This window comes from Bubalus kerabau, chromosome 3 (assembly GCF_029407905.1).
Source record: "Bubalus kerabau isolate K-KA32 ecotype Philippines breed swamp buffalo chromosome 3, PCC_UOA_SB_1v2, whole genome shotgun sequence".
In the NCBI taxonomy this organism is placed as follows: domain Eukaryota; kingdom Metazoa; phylum Chordata; class Mammalia; order Artiodactyla; family Bovidae; genus Bubalus; species Bubalus kerabau.
The window spans coordinates 9,277,034-9,302,974 of NC_073626.1; the positions used below are offsets into that span (position 1 = coordinate 9,277,034).

The 25,941-nt window shown below is 49.0% G+C and overlaps 1 protein-coding gene across 1 annotated transcript in view; it reads right to left on the reverse strand.

The window, feature by feature from the left end:
- The window catches only part of GFOD1 (Gfo/Idh/MocA-like oxidoreductase domain containing 1), a 95,338-nt gene extending 70,539 nt beyond the window's left edge, over nt 1-24,799 (reverse strand). The window contains exon 1 of the mRNA XM_055570632.1: nt 23,791-24,799. Within this exon, the coding sequence (XP_055426607.1) occupies nt 23,791-24,043 (253 nt within the window). The 5' untranslated portion in view covers nt 24,044-24,799. The remainder of the gene's footprint in view (nt 1-23,790) is intronic.
- Between the last annotated feature and the right edge of the window lie 1,142 nt (nt 24,800-25,941).

Consider the following 25,941-nt stretch of genomic DNA (forward strand, 5'->3'; position numbering starts at 1 on the left):
CCCAGTTTTTGAATGTCTTAGTTAAGGCTCTTCCTAGAATTTCTATACTCATGGTGACTCACACAGTAAAGAATCGGCCTGCAATGCAGAAGACCTGGGTTCAATCCCTGAGTCAGTAAGATCTCCTGGAGGAAAAAAATGGCAATCCACTCCAGGATTCTTGCCTAGGAAATCCCGTGGCCAGAGGAGCCTGGCAGGCTACAGTCCAAAGGGTCACAGAGAGTCAGACACGACTGAGCAACTAGCACTTAAATTTCTATCCCTCTTTGTACCCCTCCCATTGGAGCCAAAATGAATTGGCAGAGCATCTCAGCTCACTTCTGGGTTCAACAGTAAGCAACAGGCATCAGCTTCTCACCCAACTCACCATCAGTCTGGTCAACTGTGAGGCCCTGCTTGAGAAGAAACTGGTTTCTGTGAAGTAAAATAAGCTGACATATGTATCCTGTCAAACCCCAGCTCAGTCAAGGTTGATTCTTATTACCAGAACTTTTTGGAGAGTGAGGATGAAGTCACCCTTCCCCTATCCTTTCCTGGGTCCCCTAATCTTTTCCATCAGAGCCCTGAGGTTAGTGGAGTAATGGATGTTTTCCAATTCTAACTGCTAGAATTTAAACAAAATCTGTCCACCAAACCTCAAATGTCATCACCAGCTTTGCAAACTACATACAACAACAACAGCAAAAGAACCCAGTTAACCTCTGGTTAACCTCTGCCTCCCAATTCCCACTGGCCTCTTCCTTTGGCTATTACACCTGTTTGGGAAGAAGAAAGTCAAGCAAGCAAACAATGAAAGAAAAGCACCTTGTGTTCAGGTCGCAAATGCCACTAAGTCGGTGAAGATGGGCTAAGATTTCATTAAGCAGAAAGCATCTCTCTTTTCAAACCAACAAGTCACACAGGTGAGCAATCAAGCAACTGAAAGGGAAGAAGGGAAAGGTCTCTTAAGGACCATTTAAAAATGCAAAGCATGTTATCTGTAACACCGCCCCGGGCACTTAATTAACCATGTGCCCCCATCAAGCCGGCCTCTCCTAACCACCAGACTCCAGAAAGGTGCAGGTGGCCAGCCTGTGGGGGTGGGTGTCCTGGGGTCGCGGTGATCATGAGGACTCACTGCTACAGAGCTAGTGAGAGGCAGGGGCAGGGCAGTCCCCCAGATCTGTGCTGTCCACCACCAGAGCCACCAGCTACATGAGAAGACTCTCATTTCAATTAATTAAAGTGGAATAAAATGTAAAATTCAGTGTCTCATTTGCACTGGCTGCATCTGACGTGCTCAAAAGCTACATGGGGCCAGCATCTGCCACATGGGACAGCACGTAATGTTTCCATTAGCACAGAAATTCTACTGGACGGCATCCCTTTGGGTCACAAGACTCCCTAAGCTCTTTCCATTCCACCCGGGTTTCGGTCTCACTTTTACTGCAGGTGCCTCTATGGAGCGCTGTAAAACTGGGTCAGTGGGACAGACCAGCTTTTCTTCTTCATGAAACAGCAGAGAATAGAAAATATCATGTGCCAGTGACATAAGGGGAAGCGTCATGGGATAAAACTGTTTCAACTTGATTCCACTTTGTTGAGACACATACATGCATGTTCTCTATATCTATATATTTATAGTTACATATCTAAGGGGACAACAGAGGACGAGATGGTTGGATGGCATCACTGACTCGATGGACATGAGTTTGAGTAAACTCCAGGAGATGATGATGGACAGGGAAGCCTGGCATGCTGCAGTCCATGGGGTCGCAAAGAGTTGGACACGACTGAGCAACTGAACAACATAGTTATGTATCTACTTGGCCATGATGTACAACATATTTCTTTCTGTTGTCAGGGTCAGAAAAACTTAGACCCTCTGCACCAGAGCGTGCTCCTGGCCTATAGATACTCTGTGTGTGTGTGTGCCTTTGCCCCCGCTCACCTTCCCTTCTTCCAGGATGACTCAAATCACGAGGGAGTGAGGCCGAGTGTCTGCACCATAGCGTCATACGTGGGTTTTCTTGCACACCTGGTTTCCCCTGTGTGCTCTTCCCTGTTAATTCATTACCCCTGGGCACAGAGCCAGGCAACTGGAAGGACCGAGACACTTGTCTGGGCTCCAGGACCCACACACGGGCAGAGGCAGAGGGGAGGCTGGGCAGACAGACCCACAGCCTGGCCAACACTGATTCTGTGGCTTGTGAAGTCTGGCTCTGCTATATCTAGAGCCGAACAGAGTAAAGATGAAGAAATGCCCAGAAATCACCCTTGCTGCCTTGGACCACGCACTCTTCCTGCTTCAGCTGTTAGTTCTATTGTCCCCAGAGGCCAAAAGAAACTGGAACACCCTTTCCCTCATTGGACTTCCCTGGTGGCTCAGATGTTAAAGAATCTGCCCACAATGTAGGAGACCTGGGTTCAATCCCTGGGTTGGGAAGATCCTCTGGAGAATGGAAATGGCAACCCACTCCATTATTCTGGCCTGGAGAATCCCATGGACAGAGGAGCCTGGAGGGCTACAGTCCATGGGCCACCAAGAGTCAGACACGACTGGGTGACTCACTTTCCCTTACTGGGAACTTTATGCATCAACTTGGCTAGGAAACGACACCCCGTTATCTGAACAAACATTATTCTAAACGTTTCTGAGAAGGTATTTTTTAGATGAGATTAACATTTTAAATCAGCAGACTCTGAGGAAAGCACAATATTCTCCATAATGTGGGTGGGCCTTTTCTAATCAGTTGAAGACCTTTACTAGAAAAAGACTGATCTCCCCTTAAAAAGAGGGAATTCTGCCAGCAGGTGGCCTTCAGACTTGAACTGCAACATTGGCTCTTCTCTGGGTCTCCAGCCTGCTCTCCAGCCCTGCAGGTTTCAGACTCGCCAGTGTCCACAACTGCAGAAGATAATTTCTTAAAATCAATCTCTCTCATTCATATATACATATGTGAACATACACACATACATAAATACATACACACATACAGTTGACCCCTGATCATTACAGGTTTGAACTGTGTGAGTCCACTTACAGGCAGTTTTTGTGTTTTTTCCCCAATACTCACTACTACAGTACCACACAATCCACTGTTGGCTGAATCCATGCAGACAAAACTGTAGATACAGAGGAACCGTGGATATGGAGGGCCGACTATAAGTTATATGCAGATTTTTTTGACTCTGTGGAGAGGTTTTATCCTTAAACCCCATGATGTTCAAGCGGCAACTGCACATATACACACAAACACACATCCTATTGTTTGCTTCTCTAGAGAAACAAGTTTCTCAGACCAACATACACTCATATTCTATCCCAAGAAAGCCTCCTCACGGTTCAAGGCATTCTCTTCTCTCAAATGCCACCTCCTCTGTGCAGCAACTCCCGATTTCTTCTGCCAAGACGATTGCTGCTTCTTTGCTCGTTTCTGTAGTCTATTCCTTGTGCCACATTTTTGCAAACATAATTCTTGTGCCTTGTACCATGATTAAGATTTAGGTTCTGAATTTTGTTATTCAAAGTTTGGTCCACGAACTGGCAGCATCAGCGTCCTCTGGAAACTTGTTAGAAATGCAGACTCCCAGGTTTCCCTGGTGGTCCCCTGGATAAGAATACACCCGCTAATGCAGGGGACACGGGTTCGATTTCTGATCCAGAAAGATTCCACATGCTGAGGGGCAACTAAGCACGTGACTGAGCCAGCGCTCTTGCCTTTGAACTGTGGTGTTGGAGAAGACTCTTGAGAGTCCCTTGGACGGCAAGGAGATCCAATCAGTCCATCCTAAAGGAGATCAGTCCTGAATGTTCATTGGAAGGACTGATGTTGAAGCTGAAGCTCCAATACTTTGGCCACCTGATGCGAAGAACTGACTCATTTCAAATACCCTGATGGTGGGAAAGATTGAAGGCAGGAGGAGGAGGGGACGACAGAGGATGAGATGGCTGGATGGCATCATTGACTCAATGGACATGAATTTGAGTAAACTCCAGGAGTTGGCCTGGTGTGCTGCAGTCCATGGGGTCGCAAAGAGTCAGACACGAATGAGCAACTGAATTGAACTGAGACAGTGTTCTAGAGCCTATGACTCACAAATCCTGAAGCCTATGAGCCTAGAGCCTGTGCTCTGCAACAAGAGAAGCCACCTCAATAAGAAGCCTGCATTGAAAAGTAGCCCCCAGTCACAGCAACTAGAGAAAGCCCAAGCACAGCAATGAAGATCCAGCACAGCCAAAAATAAATATAAACAAATTTGAAAAGTTTAAAAAAACGAAAAAGAAATGCATAATCCCCATCCCAGACCTAGGGAACTGGAATCTGAAAGTTTGAAAAGATACTCAGGTGGTTCATATCACATTAAAGTTTGAGAAGCACTGTTTCTGAACAAAGCTCCTGAACTCCAAGGAGCTTGTGAAAATATCAACACTCAGTTGCCACCCTCAGAGATTCTGATGTAATTGGTCTGGGATGCAGGCTGGGTATCAGGATGCTGAAAATCTTCCCAAGGGTTCTTACCGTGTGGCTAAGCTTGAGAACCATTGTAAATGAACCCCTCATTTTATAAGAGAAAATGAGACCAGTGAAGAGAAGGTCAAGCTACAAAGTGAGTTAATGTCGGACCCCACCAAAGTTTCCTGTGTCCCTAAAAATGTTAAGGAGAGAGGGGAAAAAATCCATAGGCACTCTCAGCAAATTTTAAACGAAACCTAGGTCATCCAACACACAACACTGTCATGACACCAAGCGTCTCCTCTATAAAGCAAACCAGTAGGAACAGGTTCTGTGAACACAAAGAACCACTCAGTCTAGGCTGGATCTTAGGAACCCTTCCCATTTTTAATGACTGTCAAACACTGAAACCAGGTGTAAAATTAGTGCTGGAAAAGACAGGAGCCACCGTGGGCTAGGGTGACCCAAAAACGTCCTATGTAGACACAGATCCCGCCTCTACTGGTGCCTTGATCTTCTCCTGGCCCCTGCTTATTTGCTTATGTAATTCCTGTGGAAGGCACAAGCTGATATTATTGTGCTGCTTAGTGTTACCATGGCACAGATTTTTCATCTGAAGGTAGGAGATAACAGGGAGAAAAGATGGGAGGAGTAAACAGAGTTCTTTTCCTTTCAAACCCTCTCTGCATTTACCTTTACGCTAACAGGTAAAGCCCACTAACTCCCCTGCCAGGGTTATGATCAGTTACACCAGGTTTTCCGCCCGGTCACTCCCATCATATGCTTTATGTTTTAGGAAGGGTGCCTAATATGCAGCGGGCGCCAACCCGGGAAGACCCTCCTGTGAAAAGTGGCTGCATCCAGACGACTGCTCACGTGTGACAGGGTGACGTTCTCCGTCACCACCTCCTATAAGCTGTCCCCCGAACAAGTTCTGACCTGGAGTGAATATGTCTTTGGAGAAGAGACATGAATCTGCTTGATGGAGTATGGAATATGTCTTTGATCTGTTGCTGACAATGCAAGAGTTCTTCTTGCACAAAACTACATCTTTTCTTAGTGCCATGGAGGACAATCTGCTTAATGAGGCACCTGCAGACAAAGCTAACCCCAAACACCCACTGTATCGATAAATTTGTGCTCAGAAATCATACCAAACCCCACTGCATTACTAGCTTGACAGTTGGTAGTGGCAGCCACCCCTGCAGATGAGCTCTCAGCAGTGGTATTAAAGGAAAAAAAAAAAACCACACCATTAACGGCACAATGCATGTGGGCAGGCGGGCGGGCAGGCAGGCAGGCAGGCACGCACGCGTGCACACACACAAACCTAGGCAAATAGCCTTCCCACTAAGCCACACCAGTCAGGCCACTTTGCCCCCCAGAACACATTTCCTCCTTTGCAGATAAAGGGGAGACTTTATCTTCCTGGTAAAAAAGAGAGCTGTGTTTGTCTAACAGATTACAAAACAACAACAGGTCAGGGTAACCAACCACATGACCACAGTAGGAATAAAAACAGCACTTAAAAATATCTACCAGACCCAGATCACTTCCACAAGGAAGTCACTGGGCTTCCCTGGTGGCTCAGATGGTAAAGAATCTGCCTGCAATGCAGGAGACCCAGGTTCGAACCTTGGGTCAGAAAGATCCCCTGGAGAAGGAAATGGTAACCCACTCCAGTATTCTTGCCTGGGAAATCCCATGGACAGAGGAACCTGAAGGGCTGCAGTCCATGGGGTCACAAAGAGTTGGACATGACTGAGCAACTAACACAGATACAGATCACTTTGTCCGGTCAGGGCCAAGCTTTTAAAGTGAGTTGTCAGAACGCAAGTGTTGCAGGTGGGAATTTAATAAACTGACTCCAGCGTCTTATTTTACCATGAAGGTAATGAAAGGTCTAGAGAGGTGACGTCACTTGCCTAAGGTCACAGCTAATTAGTTGTGCTGTCGGGATAAGAATCACCTGTCCAGGCCCCCAGGCCAACACCCTCTGGTTGCTCACGTCTCCAACCACAGCCCAGGAAGGGATTCCCACAGACCCTGATGAAGCTCCCAGAACAAAGGTTCTGAAGCTGTGCACCAGCTACACCAGCTCAGGTTTGCCTAAAAGGCATGACTTCTGCAAAGAAAAGGGGAAGTGAAAACTGGAAATATTTCCACTGCACCACCTCTATGTTTCTCTGGAAGGCTGAAGCCAACAGGAGCTTCACTTCCCACTCCGGGGCCAGGTCAGCAGGAAGACGAAAACGACGGAGCTGCCCCAGCTCTTTCCCGCAGTGTTTGGGCTTTGGCTGCACAAGGTTAGAATTACAAAGAAATCACCCTACAACCGAGAGCCTGTGGCTTCTCCCCAGATTCACAGTCACTTCCGATTACCTTCCTGAACAACAGTAGAGCTCTTAGGCCCTCAACAATCCACTTCCACTTCCTGGAAGACCATCTCTCCCCTTTGGGCAATGCTGGACTAGTTTTTACACATCACAAACGTCTGCACATGCCTGGGGACAACTGTCCCAGATTTTAAGGATCACAGAATATAAGAACTAGAGAGTCAATTCAGCCAAACATCTTCCCCGTGTTATGGTCTCTTTCCTCTGGGGCGAGAAAAAAAAAAAAATCAATGTATTTTTTTCTATTAAGACCATTGAAAAACTGAAAATTTAAAGAAGAAATAAAAATCCACAATCCCATGGGCCCATAATAACCATCCTTAGGATTTTGGCTGATTACCTACCAGGCTTTAATTTTCTGGGCCAGTGTGTATTTTAAGCAAGGCTATCATCATCATATACAATTATTTTCATATCCTTTTACCTATGGTTATATCAAAAAAATTCCCCATGCTGCTATAGTCTTCCCATACATAATTCCAAAGGCTATTTAGTATTTAATCAACTATATTTACCTAACTGCTCTCCTACTTTGGGACATTTATGTTTGTTCCTAGTGTTTCATGACACAAATAAGGCTTCTCTGAACCCTATTGTGCGTGCAGAGTTATTATTTGAAGTTATTTCCTTCGGGGAGCTTACCAGAAGTCAATCTCCCATTTTTTTTTCATTGTTGGAGAAACACAGGCGCGGAGTGATTAAATGTCTGATAAGGTAAAACGAACAGCCTCTAGGGACTCCAGTTCCATCCTGACTCAGCTGTCAACGATTAGCCGTGAGACTAGCAACCAGCCGCTCAACTCCTCTGAGACTCAGTTTCCCTTGGGTGTTAGTGGATCGGTCCCTCCAAGACTATCAGTGTCTCCATCCACCATTCCACACGGCCTCCCAGGAGACAACAAATCACCCACCTGTCTCCCTGCTTTTCACATCAGCTGCTCAGGAGAATGACCTGGTCTACGCTCATCATGACATCAGAATTGTTTAAACAGGCAGGGGCCTTGCAGTCCAAGCCCAGGCCTTGCAAACTGTGGCAGCTGCAGTGTCGGTTTCTCCCTCCGCCCCCGAGTCCTTGGCGCTGAATCCAGGTCAGCCGTGGACTCGGACAGCCCTCGTTTCATACCTGAGTGTGCTGACCAGAGGGCACTGTGTCGACGGTAAACACACACAGGCCTGCACTTGGGGGCTTCCCAGAATCCCGCCGTGCAGGCGATGGAGCTGGCCCGAGTCTCCTATCAGACTTCTCGAGGACAGCAGAGGCCACTGTGAGCCCTAGTCACACCCCCAGGGGATCCATGCAGGTGCAAACATGGCCCTCAGCCCAGAGCACGCGGAACCGACGGAGGACCACACACTCCTGTTTGCATCTTGTCTACGCCAGAGTTTGCATTTATTTCTGTCCTCTTTAAACAATAAAAAATAACCAGGAGAGAAGGGAAGACAATGAGACCAGCATTTCTCAGGGTCTCCGCATCCTGCTTAACACCTGCAGCTCCCCAGCTATTGTCCCCCCAGTGATGGAATCAGATGACGTGCGCTCCAATTTAGTCACCGTTTCCCCCTTTTCATCCTTCGTCCGTGAAAGCCCTATGGCCTGTGCGCATACGGCACGTGGATTTGGCAGCATATTGTGTTGGTAGATACGCCAGCTTTGGAGTCAGGCGCTCCCACGCTGAATTGCGATTCCACTTCTCCTCTGCTGGGTGAAACCTGACAAAATAGCCTGTTTCATGGACTCGAAGACACTGCCGTGAAGACCAATGGTGATTTTAATTATTACCAAGAAAGAAAAGCTGCTGCCAATTAAACTATGACCTGACATCAATTATAAGTCAGTTCCTTATTTTAGATGATAAGTGTGGGGAAAAAAATGAGTCCTAGGTAAGTCAACGAGGCATGATATTCAAGCTCTCTCCCGTGCAACTTCTCACTTGTAAGACGGAGACATTACATGCCCGACCGGAAAGCCTGGTTTTAAGGTGGGAATGAAGTGACGCTTGTGCCCTGGACCTGGTCCAAAGTACTTGAGAACATGTTAGCTCCTCATACGTAACTTTGTCCTGTATTTTCCAAGTCTCCTGCAAATCTGTTATCATACTTTATCATAATTAAAAAAAAATACAAAACATTTTAAATTTCAATAAAAGAAAATGTCAGTTCCTCCTCTCGTTCCAGAAGGGGAGGGTAGGTTCTAGATAGAGTCTAGACGTTCTTAGAAAAGTCCTTATATGTTCTTTTCAGAACAGCGAGCATATCTCACATGTCTTCGGCCTCTTCTCAACGCCCTCCATGACCTAGAACAAGGCCGTACACATTCTAGGCATCCAATAGATGGATAGTGAATACAGCATAAACTAGTTTGAAAGCTGGTGTATGCCCACGTGCGGCACCCCTGTGGGAGGGTGTGGCCGCTGCAAGTCCCCTGGCCCCCGCAGGACCTGTCAGGGTCGAGCGCATCTCTCGGTATCATCCTGGGTCATGGGGGCTGGAAAGGAGAAGAGCAGATGGCAGGTACACATCCCCCATGGAACTCGCACGCGGGCAGGCTGTGGACGGCAGCCCACTGCACGGGGGCTGGCTCTTGCGCCTACATCTCAGGTCCACAGACAAGCGCGGCACTTGTGCTACCTCGGCCTCCCGGGGAAAGCTGGGCTGCCTCTGCGCCGTGGATGCGAGCGGCTGTGCAACGAAGTCAGACAGGCCATGTCCCCAGGGGCTCTCAACCTCTCCCCAGGCTTCTCTGAGACTGCACTGTGCGTGTAAACAAACGTCCCATGTGGGTGATGCTGGAAGGAGAACAGTTCAGACAAACAGGACTGTGTGGCATGGGGGGATTTTCCCCCAAAATGTTTACAGCTCCTGTTTTCTCCTCTAGTGCCTCTGGAAAAGGGCAGGGAAACAATCTAATTTCCTACCACCCACTTTTGATTATTCATAGTCAGGTAGGAGAAGAGAGGCACTGCCAATGACAAATTTAAACGACAAGTCATCTGAAATCCTGATGCCGCCCTTGACTTGAGTCAAGAGACATCACAAAGCCACCCACTGCTGCCTCCAAGCTCCAATTAGTTGGAATTTCACAGTCCCGGTTCCCTAAGGAACGCTCACACAGATGGGTATTGCTTTCACAAAGTTAATGGGACTTGAAAGGGGAAGAAAGCAATAAAAATTACCGAAATAGCAATTACCTATTCGTGGAGGCGTATCTGCTTGAGCGTTTGTGTAGCCTTTGCCCTTGCATGGAGATAGGACAGAGGGAGCAGGGAGAGGAGGAACAGTCAGAAACCACGTCCCCACCAGAGCTGCAGAGCAGAGGCTGTGGAGGGGGAAGGCAGGATGCTCCCCAACCCAGTCCCAGGCCGGCCCGCAGGGTTCTCATGAGATCGAGGGCCATCAATCTTGCCCTTTCCCCAACCACTAGATGCAAACTCCCAAGTCCCTTTGCTTCTTTCTGCTTTGGGCTCTTCATTGGCCAAAGGCGAGAAAAACCTCAGAGGGTTGCTGAGAGGCTTCAGGAAGCGTCTCCTGTGAGGGGAACCTGCATTCCTGCCCTGGTGTCACTCAGCCTCCTCTGGGGACACCTGCCACCCAAAGTCCCTGAGAGGACCCCCAAGGCTGGGAGTTATGTCACTTACTTCTGGTTGCCCATTTCTGACCTCTAAAGAAGATTTTAGGAGACTTACCCCAGTACTTCTTATTAATAACAGGGTCCTTACTAACAAATAGAGGAGGTGGTACCTACACATCATTAAACATCCACTAATCATTAGCACCTCATTCCTGGGAGAAAAGGAAACACATGCAAAAGTTTGGATTTCTCAAAAACCCCTGTTCAGATCAAGAATAAATGACTGCTTTGCTCACAGCCAAATTTCCCAGTCCAACAGAAGTTTCTACAATGATGGAAATGTTCTACGCTGCACTGTCCAATACAGTAGCCTCCAGCGGTGCATCCCGCCACTGGTGGCCTTTGAGCACTTGAAACGTGGCTGCAGCAACTGAGGACCCGGATTCTTTATTTTATTTAGTTTTAATTTATACAAAGTTAAAGAGCCATGTATAATTAGGGACTACAGTAATGCAAAGATCTGGAGAGTGCCTGGTATACAGTGTTAGTCGCTCAGTCATGTCTGACTCTCTGCAACGCCATAGACTGAGCCCACCAAGCTCTGGGATTCTCCAGGCAAGAATACTGGAGCCAGTAGCCATTCCCTTCTCCAGAGGATCTTCCCAACCCAGGGATCAAACCTGAGCCTTCTGCATTGCAGGCTGATTCTTTACCATCTGAAGCCAGCAGGGAAGCCCCATCTGATATACAGCTGGTGCTCAATAAAGACTGGCTCAAGGGAAGAACGAACGGACACTAACTCACCATCCTAAGTCCTGATTAAGCAGGATTCCCATGCTTTTTGAGCACCCACTGTAAACAAATCCCTGTTTAAGTCTACGACCTTCTGAGTTAGGTATGTTTATCATCTCTGTTTTACAGATAAAGAAACGGAGGCTCAGAAAAGTGCAGGAGCCCCAGCCACGTAAAATGTAGTAAAAGCCAAGACTCAATCCCACACAGAAGGACAGGCAGCCTCTTAAAAAACTAGTCAACTTTTCCACTGATGACAAAAGCATTCCGATACCTCACTTTAATTTCTACAGGATGACACCAGATTCAACGATTTTTTTTAGAAACTTGGAAAAGGAAAGAATTTTTCCTTTTGAAACGGAGCAATGAATATACAGTGTTTCACATTTGGGCATCTTTTAAGAGCCTAGCCAGACAGTGCACCCACTGAGCAAGGACCTCCTGGGTCCCCAGTCAAGAATTAACGGTGCATCCCACCACTGGGGCTGCTCCGCAAAATCAACTCCCATGACAGCCGGCTCCTCTGCAGTTGCCGCCTGGTCATTCTGTAGGTCGTCATAGGAGGTTCTCACCTCCTAAGGCTGACAGGTGACAGCCTGTGACACCTGTCCACCTCTCAGGCACTGAAGTGTCCTTCTCCAAGGAGATCACTCATCCCTTCTCACCCAGTGACTCACAGCCCCAGGCCTGCCTCGCCCCTTGGGCCATAAAGAAAGAAAGTGAAGTCGCTCAGTCATGTCCGACTCTTTTGCAGCCCCATGGACTGTAGCCCACCAGGCTCCTCCATCCATGGGATTTTCCAGACAAGAGTACTGGAGTGTGGTGCCATTGCCTTCTCCAGGGGATCTTCCCGAGCCAGGGATTGAAGCCGGGTCTCCTGCATTGTAGGCAGATGGTTTACCATCTGAGCCACCAGGGAAGCTCTTAACCATAAGGGGCAGAAAGAACACTGACATCTATACTACCTGCCATGTGTGTAACACACAGCTAGTGCAAAGCTGCTATACAGTGCAGGGAGCTCAGCCTGGTGCTGTGATCACCGGCATGGGTGGGATGGGAAGGTCAAGAGGGAAGGGATAGACGTGTACATACAGCTGATTCACATGGTTGTACAGCAGAAAATTAACAGAACATTGTAACAGCAATTATATACCAATTATATATATTAAAAAAAATAAAAACTAAAGCAAGTTAGAGCTAAAAAAAAAAAGTGAAGAAGAAAGACATCACCATCCGACACAAGCACAAAACCAGAAGATAAGCTCAGCCAGCTCCATCTTCCCCTCTGCTGACACTCCCCCGCTCACGGCAAGGCCCCGCCCCACTCCATCACAGAGAGAGTCCCATCACACTGAGAGCACCCGGCCTCACAAGGTTTCCAGCTGCTTCACACCCCTTAAGGGGGCTTCACACCCCTTAAGACCCCTTGGGTCTCTCTCAATGGGGTTTTTCCCAACGCCCCCCCAAGCTGCTTCCTCTGCCTCCCCCAGAGCTGTATCATCCCTGACTGTCACTATTTGGGATCCGAGGGCAAGAGGCACTTACTGCGGACAGTGCATGGGGAAGACTTGCTGACTATATGTATATTTAATTCTAGGTAAGAAAATTTTTTAAATTCTGGACATTTTTAAACCACTCTTTCTCCGAGGCAATTGATTCAGATGCATAGTTCGTATATTTAACTTAAGAAACAATTTTTCCCAGAGTGCTGCTACAGAGCCAAGCGAAGAGGCTTGAGTGCTGCTACAGAGCCAAGTGAAGAGGTTCCTTGAAGAGGATTTTACATCATGGAGCGTTCTACAACTTCCTTTTAGTTATTTACATCAGACGGTAATGAATGTGCCTGCAATGCAGGAGGCCCAGTTTGATCCCTGGGTCAGGAAGAACCCAAGGAGGAGGGCATGGCAACCCACTCCAGCATTCTTGCCTGGGAAATCCCGTAGACAGAGAAGCCTGGCAGGCTACAGTCCTTGGGGTCACAAAGAGTCAGACACAACTGAGCAATTAACACCCTCTTCTTGGTCCAGTATAAGCCCCACCTCCTCCAAAGGTTCTTCCAAACCATCTCACCCTCAGGAATAATCTGCAGTTCTCAGCTCTCAGGCAGCATCCATTATCTGCAAGGCCACCTCCTTGGGGACCCAGGCTGCCCAAGGGGAAGGGCACTGGGGACCAGTGTGGTCTATTCTCACCACCCCGTGCATTTGATCTCTAACCTCAAACTCAAGCTCCTCCCTCAGCCAAACAAAAGCTCATCAGTGAACTGGGGCCAGCGCTTCTAGAAGACAGCAGGACTTCATCGCCGATGAGAGGAAGTCCCTCCCAAGTCTCACTGTTGCATCTCCCATTCCACCCACACCACACTTTCTATGAAGAGAATCCTCTTCAAACACTTCCTCCGCTTTTCCCCTTTCTTCTAGCACCCTTTATAGACTGGCACTGGCAAGCTACCCAGGTGGCCAGCCGTTAATCCCGTGCTGATATTTTGGGGTTACTCAAGGGCCTGAAGCAAACACTTCCTGCTGCTGCAGGGTAACGATTCGTTCTGTACTTAATCACATACTTCGTTGCATTTCTGTGTCCTTGCGAAAGCTTATCTTCTCTCAAGAACAAAGATTGTATCTTATTATCTAGAGTATTGCTCACCACACCTACAGGCATTCAAAGGCATTTATTAAATAGAAATGGGGAAGGGGGAAGGACTCTCTCTCCAGACACTGGGCAAAATAAATGATTGAAAGGTCCTGGGGCACCTCTCAAAAAAAAAAAAAAAAATCTTTGAATTGGGAAGGGTCCTTAAAGGATGTTTAGAGTACCATCAGGGCCCCGGGAAACTCAGGAGCCCTCGTCATCAGCATCTGCTCACATGATTGTCTCTCTGTTTTAAATAATGAACCATTTCAATGAATATTTGGCAAAGCTCATTTCACTTGGGTTGCAGAATTAGTTCAGCTGTATCTAGTTTCAAAATCAAAAATAAAGAGTAGCATTTAAAACCCAAAACCTACCCCTAAGTTAACAAGAAAATCATAAAACCATTGCTTCCACCTCAATAATAAGATGACAAACAACCCAATTTAAAAATGGTCAAGAGATCTGAATAGACATTTCACCAAAGAAGATATATGACTGACTAATAAGCACATGAAAAGGTGCCAGACATTATTAGTCATTAGGAAAATGCAAATCAAAAATCACGAGATACCGTTATGCACTGACTGTAACAGCAACAAGTGGAAAGACTGACAATATCAAGTGTTGGTGATGATGTACGGAAATTAGAATTCTCCCACATAGCTGGTAGGAATATAAAACAGTGCAGCTACTTTGGAAAATACTTTGGCAGTTTCTTAAGTTAAATATACGTACTAAGCATGCATGCCTGGTCACTCAGTGGTGTCTGACTCTTTGAGACCCCATGGACTGCAGCCCTTCAGGTTCCTCTGTCCATGGGATTTGCCGGGCAAGAACACTGGAGGGGGTTGCCATTCCCTTCTCCGGGGCATATTTCTGACCCAGGAGTGGAACCCACGTCTACTGCATTGCAGGCAGATTCTTTACTGTCTGAGCCACCAGGTAACCCATCAATTTCACTCCTAGATATCTAGTCAAAAGAAATGAAAACATGGGTCTGTAAAAGACTCGTATGCAAATGTTCATTGCAGCATTATTTATAATAGCTAAAAACTAGAACCAATACAAATACCCATCAAATGATGAATGGATAAAACAAAATGTTTTCTATGTATAAAATAAAATATCATTCGGCAATTAGAAAAAACAATGAACTCCTGATACATGCAACAGAATGATGAATACCAAAAACATGCAAGGTGAAAGAAGCCAGGCTTAAAAGACTACATTTATATGATTCCATTTATATGCAATTCCTAGGAAAGGCAAACTGTTAGCAGATCAGTGGTTGCCTGGTGCTAGGGATGGGAAAGGGGGATTGGCCAAAAACAAGCATGAGGAAATGTGGGGGATGTTGGAAGTGTTTGAAGCTTTTGGTGGTGATAGTTTCACAAGCACCTATGTTTACTAAAAATCACTTACAACGGTGAATTTATGATTAAATATAAAGCATGTCTCAGTAAAGCTGTTTTGCTTTTTTTTTTAAATAATGCTAAAGCTGCAAACCAACTTAATTTGGGGCTTCAAAACTGGATAGTTTCAGTTTATGGATATTAAAGCTAACTAATATGAGCATCTCAGTACCCTAAGGGCTATTCTAGTCAGGAATTGGAAATTTAAAAAACAATTCGTATCATTTAATGTAAAGTTACTTTTCCACAATTTTTCATACTCATTAACAATTCTCAGGGAAAGTCTAGAGGCTTTCCTGGTGATCCAGTGGCTAAGATTCCACACTCCCAATGCAGGGAGCCCTGGGTTTGATCTCTGGCTGGGGAACTGGATCCTGCATGATGCAACCAAGACCTAGTGCAGCCAAATAAATAAACATTTTTTTAAATAAAGTCTAAACCCCAAGGCATCCCAGACTTGCCCAAACCTGAGAGACCAGTTCCCCCACAGCCCTGCTGACAGGTCGAGGGCTGTCAGGGAGAGGGGTCCATGAGACTCCCAGGTGGGAGTGCAGGAAAGTCTTTTCACAGCACTCTCTTTGGGTTGAGCCCGAAACACAAAGGAACTCCCCCACACCCACCCAACATCTTCCAGCTTCCGAGCAAGGCTCAGTGAATGCGTGTGTGCTGAGTCTCTTCAGTCGTGTCCAGCTCTTTGTGACCCTATGGACTGTAGCCCGCCAGGCTCCTCTGTCCCTGGGACTCTCCAGGCAAGAATACTGGAGTGGGTTGCCATGCCGTCCTCCAGGGAATCTTCCCGACCCAGGGATCAAACCTGCATCCTTTATGTCCCCTGCATTAGCAAACAGGTTCTTTACCACTAGCATCACCTGAGTAGCCCCCAGGGGCCCACACCTATCAGCTGAGTCCCCCAGAGCGGCTTCTCCTCGTCTTTGTAGACCCACAGTCCTGGCCAGGTCTGCCAGGCGTCTCCTTGCCCAGCTCCCCTGGCCAGGTGGCCTTGGTCCAGACGAAATCTGTACTTGTCAGGATTCTCCAGAGAAACAGGATCAATAGAATATGGATAAATAGAGAGCGAGGTTTAATTTTAAGGAATTGGCTCATGCCATGAAGAGGACTGGCAAGTTCTAAAATTTATAGGACAGGCCAGCAGGCTGGAAACTGGAGAAGAGCTGATGTTGCCATTTCCAGTAGGAAAGCGGTCTGAAAGCAGAAATGCTCCTTTCTCGGGGGCCTCAGTCTTTCCTGACTCCTTCGAGGCCTTAAGCTAATACTTGAACTCAAAGGGTCTCTGCCTCCTGGTGGTCCTCTGCTGATACACACCATGCAACAGGTGCTCCGTAAAGACCTGCAAACCCACATAAAACTCCATGGAGATGGTCATGTTCATCTACTCTCCCGTTACCTACTTAAAACCCATGTGCATTCCTAAATGTAGTAATAATGACAAGGTTGGCATCATGTGATCCCCGTATACGTTTTTCTCTCTACTGTTTTACCATGGTCCTTGCAACAGTGCCAAAATGCCAAACGTGTAATTTCACAAAGTAGATAAAGAACCTCTATCATCAAGAAATATCCGCAGCTGTAAAATCTTTAACCAAGTCTGTGTTCTTATAATCAGCACCTGTGTGCAGTGTGGACTGGCTCAGAATGACCACTCTTAATCCCTCCACCTCTGCCCTGCAATAGACTGGTCCCTGCAGCATTTTGTGATGTATCTCCCACATTGTGAGAGAACCTCCAAAAAGGCTGGGTCATGAGAAAGCATCAGGCAGGAACAGGAACACCTGGGGGCAGGGAGGACTGCCCTTTCCAGGCGGCGAGACAAGTAATTTTTCTGTTTGGGAGCTGCATGTGGACAGTGTTCCGCCCACCACACGGGCGCAGGAGGCAGAGGAGGCTGCCTGAGAGAGAGATGCTTGATAGAGGCGACGCGCGGAGAAAAGCAGAACTCAAAATGGTGAAATTCCGGGAGTTCGTGGGTTCCAGGTACCTACGGAGACCCAGCAACATCCCTGCCCCGAGCTCCATGAGGTGCCCTGCATCCTTCCCACAAGTGATGCTAAATCTTCCCGGAGGATGGTGAGCACCTGGAAACACACCATCAGCACTTTGGAGACCGCGTATCTATGAAGCCAGGACTGGATTTTCAGCACGGACGCCATCAGAAGCCTAGTTTACGCACATTCCCTTTTTAAAATAAGGAAACTTCAAACTCTACTTTCTGAATCTAGCAGGAAGGAGTCATCTCATCAGAAAATGAAGGGGAAAGTATCTCCAGAAATACCACTTGGGACTGTTTAAATTACTGACCACACTGGGGAGAGGTAGAACCAACATTTACTGAGCTGATGCAGACAAAGCAGGGTGTGGGGGGGGGGGAGGGCAGTGAGCATGGACTAGGTCTTTATCTTGCCTCCCACATTTAAACTGTATATGATAGTATCCTTAACTCCATTTTATTGATGAAAAAACTGAGGCTCACAAAGGATGTTACCTCTGCCAAAGCCACACAGTTGTAACCTGCCAACCTTTCCCAACATTGGTTACTTTTATGTATCACCACATCTTAAATCATAAGGCTCTTTGATGGATCAGGATGTCCTTGAATCAAAACAGAGAACTAATTGCCTATGTCTTTCTCAGTGAAACCTTTAAAACACGTTATTTACTTTCACTTTTTTTTGTTGTTGTTGTTCTTTCCCAGTTTCAGGTATCAAAATGTCCAACTTCTTCATTTGGCTTCTCCCCACTCCAAAATAAACTTCTGCAGAACTGTACATTTGCAAAGCCAGATACCATCAACAATTATTCACCTGAACCTAATTTCAGTTAGATGAAATGAGGCTGGTGATGCTTGACTTTTCCTAACAGTAAATAGAGTCATTTCTTTCATTTACATAAAGCCCCAGAGCTTTCTCAACTCTACACCAAATCAATAGACCGAAATAATTTCTCTCTGTGCTCAGGGGCAGACACTCAGAGAAAAATGCAATTGCCTTTACTACAGTCTTCAGACAGGAATAGACGGAGAACAGACCTTGAAGGAAGAACAGGAAATGCAGGGTTTGCTGGAGTTTCAGAACGGTTACTATCAACTCCAAGTACACCGTGTGGTTATCTGCAGCCGTATCTCTGCTCGTGTGGCAACGGTGACCGAGGGGGCCCTGTTTCCTCCCCGCTGTCTCAGGCCTGTCCCCGCAGCCCTCCTCAACCTTGAGCAATTTGCTGACACTGTGAAGTAGGGCAGAAAAGGACACAGTGCTCCCAGTCCACAGCTAATGATGCCAAACAAGTTGGGGCAAGATCAGAGTGAAGCAAGTTCAAGGCTCAATGAAACCCTACAGCCTTATTCAAAGCAGCATCCATCCCAGGGGGAGACCTCCCCAAGGAAGCCTGCACTGTTTTCTCTAAAAATCGGGGCAGGGACCATGAGAACAGATGTTGTCTTGTGACACATAAAGGCAACCGGTATTTTAACACAGCTCCCCTGCCAGCTTAACAACTCATGGTGGGGGACGCCTTGTTTTCCCAAAGGCAGAGAACCGTCACACCTCTGTGTCTGGCTGCTCCAGCATCCGTGCCACCTGAGAGCTGGATGGAAATTTTGCATCTGGGTCCCACCCTGGAATCTGCATTTTGACAAGATCCCCAACCACAAATTAATGTTTGCAAGGTACCAGGCTACTGCACACCGGACAAAAATGTTCTGTATTTACTGACACATCCTGTTGATAAGCAGAGCATTCATTCATTCGATGAAAGGCATTCATTTGGCAATCAAGAAATATTTATAGCGTGCCTATGATGTGACTCAGTGCCTGGCACTGTCTAGGGGAGATAAGGCAACCCGGTGAGTCAAGCAAACAAAGGCCCTACCACCTCAAAGAACTAACATTCTAACTGCGGAGACAAGTAGCAAATAGAAGAATAAGCAAACACATAAAAGAGATTATCACCACCTTTGACAAAGAATCCATGGATTTATCCTTTGAGCACACTGGCCTGCAAGCAAAATGCCGTTATGCGCTAGATTATTCATTACAAATTTGTATAAGCAAAAGGTAGGAAACAACCGAAATGTTGAGTCACGGGGAACTGCTTAAATAAATTCTGGCTTATCCATACAGTGAAATGCCATGCAGCCAAAAGCAGGAAGAACAGGACTTTTACCTTCTGAGTTTTCCATATACACCTGTATGTGTGTGTGCACACTCAGTTGCTCAGTCGTGTCTGACTCTTTGCGACTCCATGGACTGTGGCCCACTAGGCTCCTCTGTCCCTGGAATTTTCCAGGCAAGAATACTGGAGTGGGGTGCCATTTCCTACTCCAGGGGATCTTCCCCACCCAGGGACTGAACTGGTGTCTTCTACATTGGCAGGTGGATTCTTTACCACTGAGCCACCTGGGAAGTCTAGTACAGACTTTTAAAATCTTCAAAAGGGACATAAAAACTTATAACCATGATTACCACCAGTTGACAGGGACTAGGGGACACTTCCTCCTCATTGTGTACTATTTTGAATGTGTTAGAGCTTTTGAAATTTGTACCATCTGAATATATAACCTACGTAAAATAACTGAATTAAATCTACTTTTTACACAGATGCTTTAATGTGAGTGCAAGAAAAGATGGAGGTACACGGTGCTGAGACTCGGGGACTGGGGGTTGGGTCAAGATTGAGGAAGGCGCAGGATTTCAGGAGGAGGTACCACTGGGGCTGAACCTGGAAGGGTAAAACAGGCATCCATCACATACACGAGGCAGAAGGGAGTTCCTGACAGAGGTGTGGATGCAGGAACAAAAAAGGGTCTTTCCAGGAAACACCTGCAGTTTGGTTTAGTTGCAGGGCGTGGGGTTCCAGAACCACCAGCAGGACATGAGGCTGGACAGAGGCGAGGTCTTGCCTGCTGTGCCAAGAAGCTGGGGCTTTTCCTAGAAGTGATGAAAGCGGGGAGCAGTAACATGAGCAGGTTTGCAACTCTTCAAGGTAATTCCAGCAGCAGTGTGGAAGGTGGACAGAGGCAGGGCTGGAGGTGGGCAGACTGGAGCCTAATTCAGATGAGATAAGGGCCTAGTTCCTTCTGTGGGGGAAGCAATGACGTAGACGAGGCAACAGACATGAGAACAGTGGGGAGTCGGCATCAACCAGATTTAGGAACTGATTCCGTCAGAGGGGTAGACACAAATAAAGGATAACGCCAACCATCTCACCTGATGGAGGTACAAGGTGCCACTCAGGAAGTGAGGCAAAGGAGCAAATTCAGGGGATGGGAGAGGAAGGCATGACTATTTCCAGGGAGGTGGGGGAAGCACAGCGGTAGGTTCACATCTCTAGCTGTATGTCCTTGAAAAATTCGACTCCACCCTCGTCTGTAAAATAGGGCCAATAGTCATCCTAGAGGATTATTTTCGTCATGAAACAAAACATGTCATAGACCGCACCTACCCCATTGCACATAGTAGGCATGTGACAAGAGGCAGCCCCAGACGCTGTGCCCCAGACACTGTAGAAATTATACATTGTAGAAAAATGTCTCCAACAGAGAAATGCTAAGTTCACTAAGGTAGGGATTTCAGGCCAATTTTTGGAAATCAGTGGAGGATGCTGTGGTTCAATCGATCACAAGTTTTGCGTCTCCATCCTGGCCACCGCCCCTCACCTCTGACCAGTATGGATGGAGGGCACAGATCTCTTGCCATTGCTGGGCAAGCAACTCAAAGAAGGACAAGAGGAGGCCAGGACCAACCAAGCTTGGCTTGTTTCAATTCCAGGCAAACACTAATATCTGCAAACCCTCAATGGCCAGGCCGGCCCCATAACTGTTTGGGGTTTGTCACTTCCTGTGCTGCTTGCGTTCAGCCTCCAACTGTGACAGCACAGCAAGCCGAGATGACCAGCCCATCGGGCATGCGCAGGTACAATGGAAAGAAGAGTCAGGTCTAGCGATTTTCCGGTGAAGATGAAGCCTCGAATGAGCCCAAGTCCAGTCATCTCTAAATCCAGAGCCTCCACATTGCCTACAATCAAAAGCCGGTGGTCTGATTACCTGTGAAATCAGGAATTTTAAATAATTTAAATGGCCAAGACTTACCATGAAAATATGAACAAACCCCTATTCCTTAGGCATGATTAAACCAAGTCTATTTCTTTTGCCTCTGACACTTCGTTCTGAAAAGGTAACCCATCTCTGTCTTGTTGAGGAAAAAAAAAATCACAGGGATTTTTAAAAATAAGAACAGAAGAAGTATCCAGAAATGTATCATCTGTGCCACTTTTCTCAAAGCCAGAAAACCGGAACATCCCTGTTCCCCAAACTGCTGCCCTCCAGGAGCCATGCTCTGCAGTTGCTCTGTGGGCCTGACCTTCAGGGCTGAGCTGCCATGGGGTGGGGGGGCAGGGGAACAGTGTTACAACAAGGTCTTTCTGATGTGATCAGTCATAAGCCCTTGAGCAGAGACAGGGCTCAAGACGGATCTGTTTTATATGCATTGCCCTATAGATTTATGCTATAAGACAGTTATCATCTATTGAATATGCACAGCTCCATCATGAGCACAGAGGCTAGCTACCCAACATATATATTAGATCAAACAGAAAAGAAATATTGGCCAGAACCCTATGACATTACATTCAAAACCAAAGAAACCAGGCAACAAAAGTCAGAAGCTTAATAAAATTTATGTGAAAACTGACAGCCGTGGACAGCCTCCTTAGATATCCTATCAGATGTCCCATCTGAGTCAACAAAAGAATGGCCTGATAAAAGTGGTTTTCTAGGGAGAGCGTGTTCTACATCTGATTATAGTTCTGGAAGGATAGAATTAAAATATATGTACATGTCACCAACCCTAAGTCCATGCCTGTTTTTAAAAATAAAACATTCTTTCCAAGATTGCATAAATTCCCACTGGTCTCTGGATGCTGTCTCCGCTCCTTCCCAGGGCTTCTCCTCCAACTCTTCCCTAACGTGGCGTCCTGAGCCCTAAGCTGCGTCTCTTTTCCTGGCCAACAAAAATTCCAACTTTTAAGGGAGGGCAATGACATTTTCTTAGGCCCTAAGGAGCGAGCACAGAGTCGGACACGACTGAACAACAAAGGAGTGAGCAACCATCCAGGTGCATATAAGAACTGCTGATAGACAACAAAACATGCACTGCTTCCTCTGGGCATGGCAGGGACTCTGATACTCTGCTCGGAGATGGTCCAGTCTGCCTGGATTAGGTAGGGGAAACCGGCGGTGATGGCTGTTAAACTCATCCCCAACATGCCTGTCACCAGGTCCTGGAACGACTCTTGCCAGGAATTAAGGAGGGACCATTGCATGTTCCCACGTGACACTGGCAGCCTCTGGAACTACTGCATTCATTCATCCCTAAATTACTAAGCTGTTACTGTTGAGTCGCTAAGTCCTGTCCGACTCTTTTGCCATCCAGTGGATTTGGCCACCTGATGCGAAGAACTGACTCACTAGAAAAGACCCTGATGCTGGGAAAGATTGAAGGTGGGAGAAGAAGGGGACAACAGAGGATGAGATGGTCGGATGGCATCACCGACTGGATGGACGTGAATTTGAGCAAGCTCGGAGAGTTGGTGATGGACAGGGAGGCCTGGCGTGCTGCAGTCCATGGGGTCGCAAAGAGCAGGACACGACTGAGCGACTGAACCGAACTGACTGCATCCTACCAGGGTCCTCTGTCCAAAGGATTTTCCAGGCAAGAATACTGGAGTGGGGTGCCATTTCCTCCTCCATGGAACCCAAGTCTCCTGCATAGGTAGGTGGATTCTTTACCACTGAGCCAGCTGGGAAGCCCTAAATTACTAAGATCCTACTCCAAAACAGCGCAGAAGTCAGTTATTGGGCAGCAGCACCTGAAAGTTAAGTCTTTTTGGTTTTATCAAGTAACTCCCAGACTTCCTAAAAGATACGCGCCCCACCCCCATCCCACCACTCCCACCATACTCGCAAAGAGGAAATAATTCTCTGATTGTCACATCTCTAATCTCCCTCTAAACTAACAACGCCGCAGAAAGAAACAAACTATCCTAGCAGGGCGCCACAGCTGCTGACAATCAGGTAATCTATTGCCCGCAGGAAAACCCGAGACACGTGTGCGGCCCTTTATTCAGCCGTTCCTGGGCGCGCACCCGCCTCTCGCAGGCGCGCACGCACACACACACACACTCGGGCGCTACACACACAGCTGGCGACTTAGTTTTGTCTTCCTGCGAGCGGCTCATCCCCAGTCCTAAGCATTTCCTCCGCCTGATCGACTTCCCCGGAACCCGCGCCTCCTCCAGCCTCAGCGCCACGCACGTGGGAAAGCGCGCCCGAGTGGTGCCAGAAGGGAGGAGGGAAGCGTAGGTGTGGGGAAGGCCAGGGATGACGGAGGCGAAAGCTCCGAGTGGGATGTGGGATCTCGGGTCCCCGGGGGCGCCGTAGGTGCCATGTAAGCTTCCGGGATGAAGAGGGGGCGAGGGGGAGAAAAGCAGCGGGGGAGGGAAGGCGAGAAGGGGCTGGGAGGAGGTGGGAACGGGTCGCTCACCCAGAGTCTTGACGGCGATCTGCCTGGTGAGGGGCGGCGGAAGGTTGATGCACACCAAGTCCACGTCCTGATGCAGCAGCACTTCGTCAATGCGGCTGGTGTAGAAGGGGACGCTCATCTCCTTGGCCAGCTCCTCCGCTTCCTCCTGCGTGCGGCCCCACAGCGCCTTCACCGCGAAGCCCTCGTCTTTCAGCAGCGGGATGATGACACGGGCCGTGAGGCTAGTGCCGAACACGCCTACCCCGGGAAGCATGGCTGCTCCGATCCGCCTGGTTCGGCGTTAGCTCGGGATCTCCGCTCAAACACGCGCGCGCACACACCACACACAAACACACACACACACCCCTCTAGACAGTCTGGCACCCGGCTCGCCGCGGTGCGCCAGCCACCGTGCACTGGGCAGGGCGCCCGGGTGCCCAAGAACGCACCGAGCTGCAGGAGCAGCGGGCTCGGGCGTCTCAGCACGCTGACCGCTGCAGTGTCCGCCACGCGAGGCTCCGGTCCTTCCCAGAGGCGGCGGCAGGCACCCCGCCGGGGCGCCCAAGGCCCCGAAGCCCCGCGGAACCCGGGCTCAGGCAGCTCCCCCTCGGCAGCGCGGGCCGGTTGCGTGCGCCTCGCCGAGGCCGCTCCATGGCCGGCTCATCCCCGCGCGCCCGCGCCGCCACAGCCGGGACCGGCTCTCTCCCCCGCGCGCGTCGTTTACCGCAGCCGGCGAGTCGCACGCACAAGCCTCAACCCGACCGGCCAGGATGCGGGGGGATAGGGGTCCCAGTCCTCGCTGCCCGCCGCTCCAAAGGAAATAAACCGGCGGCCACCGGGAGGCCGGCTAAGTAGGAGGCTCGGAGGGCGCCGGGCGCTGATGCGGAACGGCAGAGCGGCGGCGGCCACTACCCGGCGCCAGCCTTCTCATGCTGCTGCCATGTTCGCTCGCCGGGCCGCCGAGGCCGGGCTCCGGGCTCCCGGCTCCCGCGGGCGCGAGGGCGGAGTTGGTGAGTTTGGCTGTCAGCGGCCGGGGGAGGCGGGGCCCTGGGGGTGCCTGCCCCGCCCCCGCTACAGCGCCGCTCGCCATTGGCCGCCGCGCGCCGCCCCCGCCCCCGCGCCGCCGGGGCCCGGGGTGCGCGCTGCGCCCCGGCCAGCACACGCGCGGCTCCTCCCCGGCCCCGCCTCGCTCGCCTCCAGCTTCGTTCATCTCCCCTTTCTTCACCCTCCGCCACCTCCTTCATCCTATCCTCGCCTGTTCCCAAACCCCGCCCCGAACAAGCCAAAATAAGTGTATCGAGGCAGGGCGCGCCCCATCAGGCTAGTCGTCGGTGCCTTGGAAGAGAGCAGAGGGCGCCGGGGCCTCGGGGGGAGGCCAGGGGAGGTGGCCAGGTGTGAGCAGCGAGTCATTACCACCTCCGCTCCGGGAACGATGCTGGACAAGCTCTCCTTGCATGCTCCCTTAATCCCCACACCAACCCTAAAGTTATAGGGAAACCCATAAAACCGATGATGTAACTGAGTCCTGGAAAGAATCAGGGACTCGCGCAAAGTTGCACAACAGGTAAACCACAGGCCTGGAGTTGGAATCCCGGCTCCGGAGCTTGGGCGGCGAGCCGGGGGCGTTCCCCTCTCCAAGAGGGCCTCTGATCGTGCACCACCCTCTCCGGGCCGCGCACGCAAGGTCCAGCCACCTGCCTCCCAGACAGTCTCGTCTTGAAAAGTTCTGCTTCCCAGGGGGGCCAGCGGCCCGCCGTGGAGAAAGGGGTCCCCGAAACAGCTGCGGCACGTGTATGTCGCTTCTGGGTTTGGAGACAAGAGGGGGTCGCTCGGCCAGAAGACTCGTCAGCCTCTCGCCTCGCGCTTTGGCTCTTTCACCATCACTTTCCGGGCCCTCCACTCGCTTGTCCCCCCACCTCAACCCTCAGCTGCCTCCCCGAGCCCTTGTGGAATAGCCGTGGCGGGCAGGCCGAGGCTGATCCCGCGTCCCACGAGCGGTGGGGACCCTGCGCGTGTATGGTTTCCTGCCCTGTCTTCGACACCCCTCACTCGGCCTGCCTGGCTCGTAGTAAGCGCTCCATAAACATTTGGTAAATGAATGAATGAATGCTCACTGAATGCCCGCTTTGCGCCCACCTGGTCCTAGGAGGGTTGACTCAAGCTGAAAGGCAT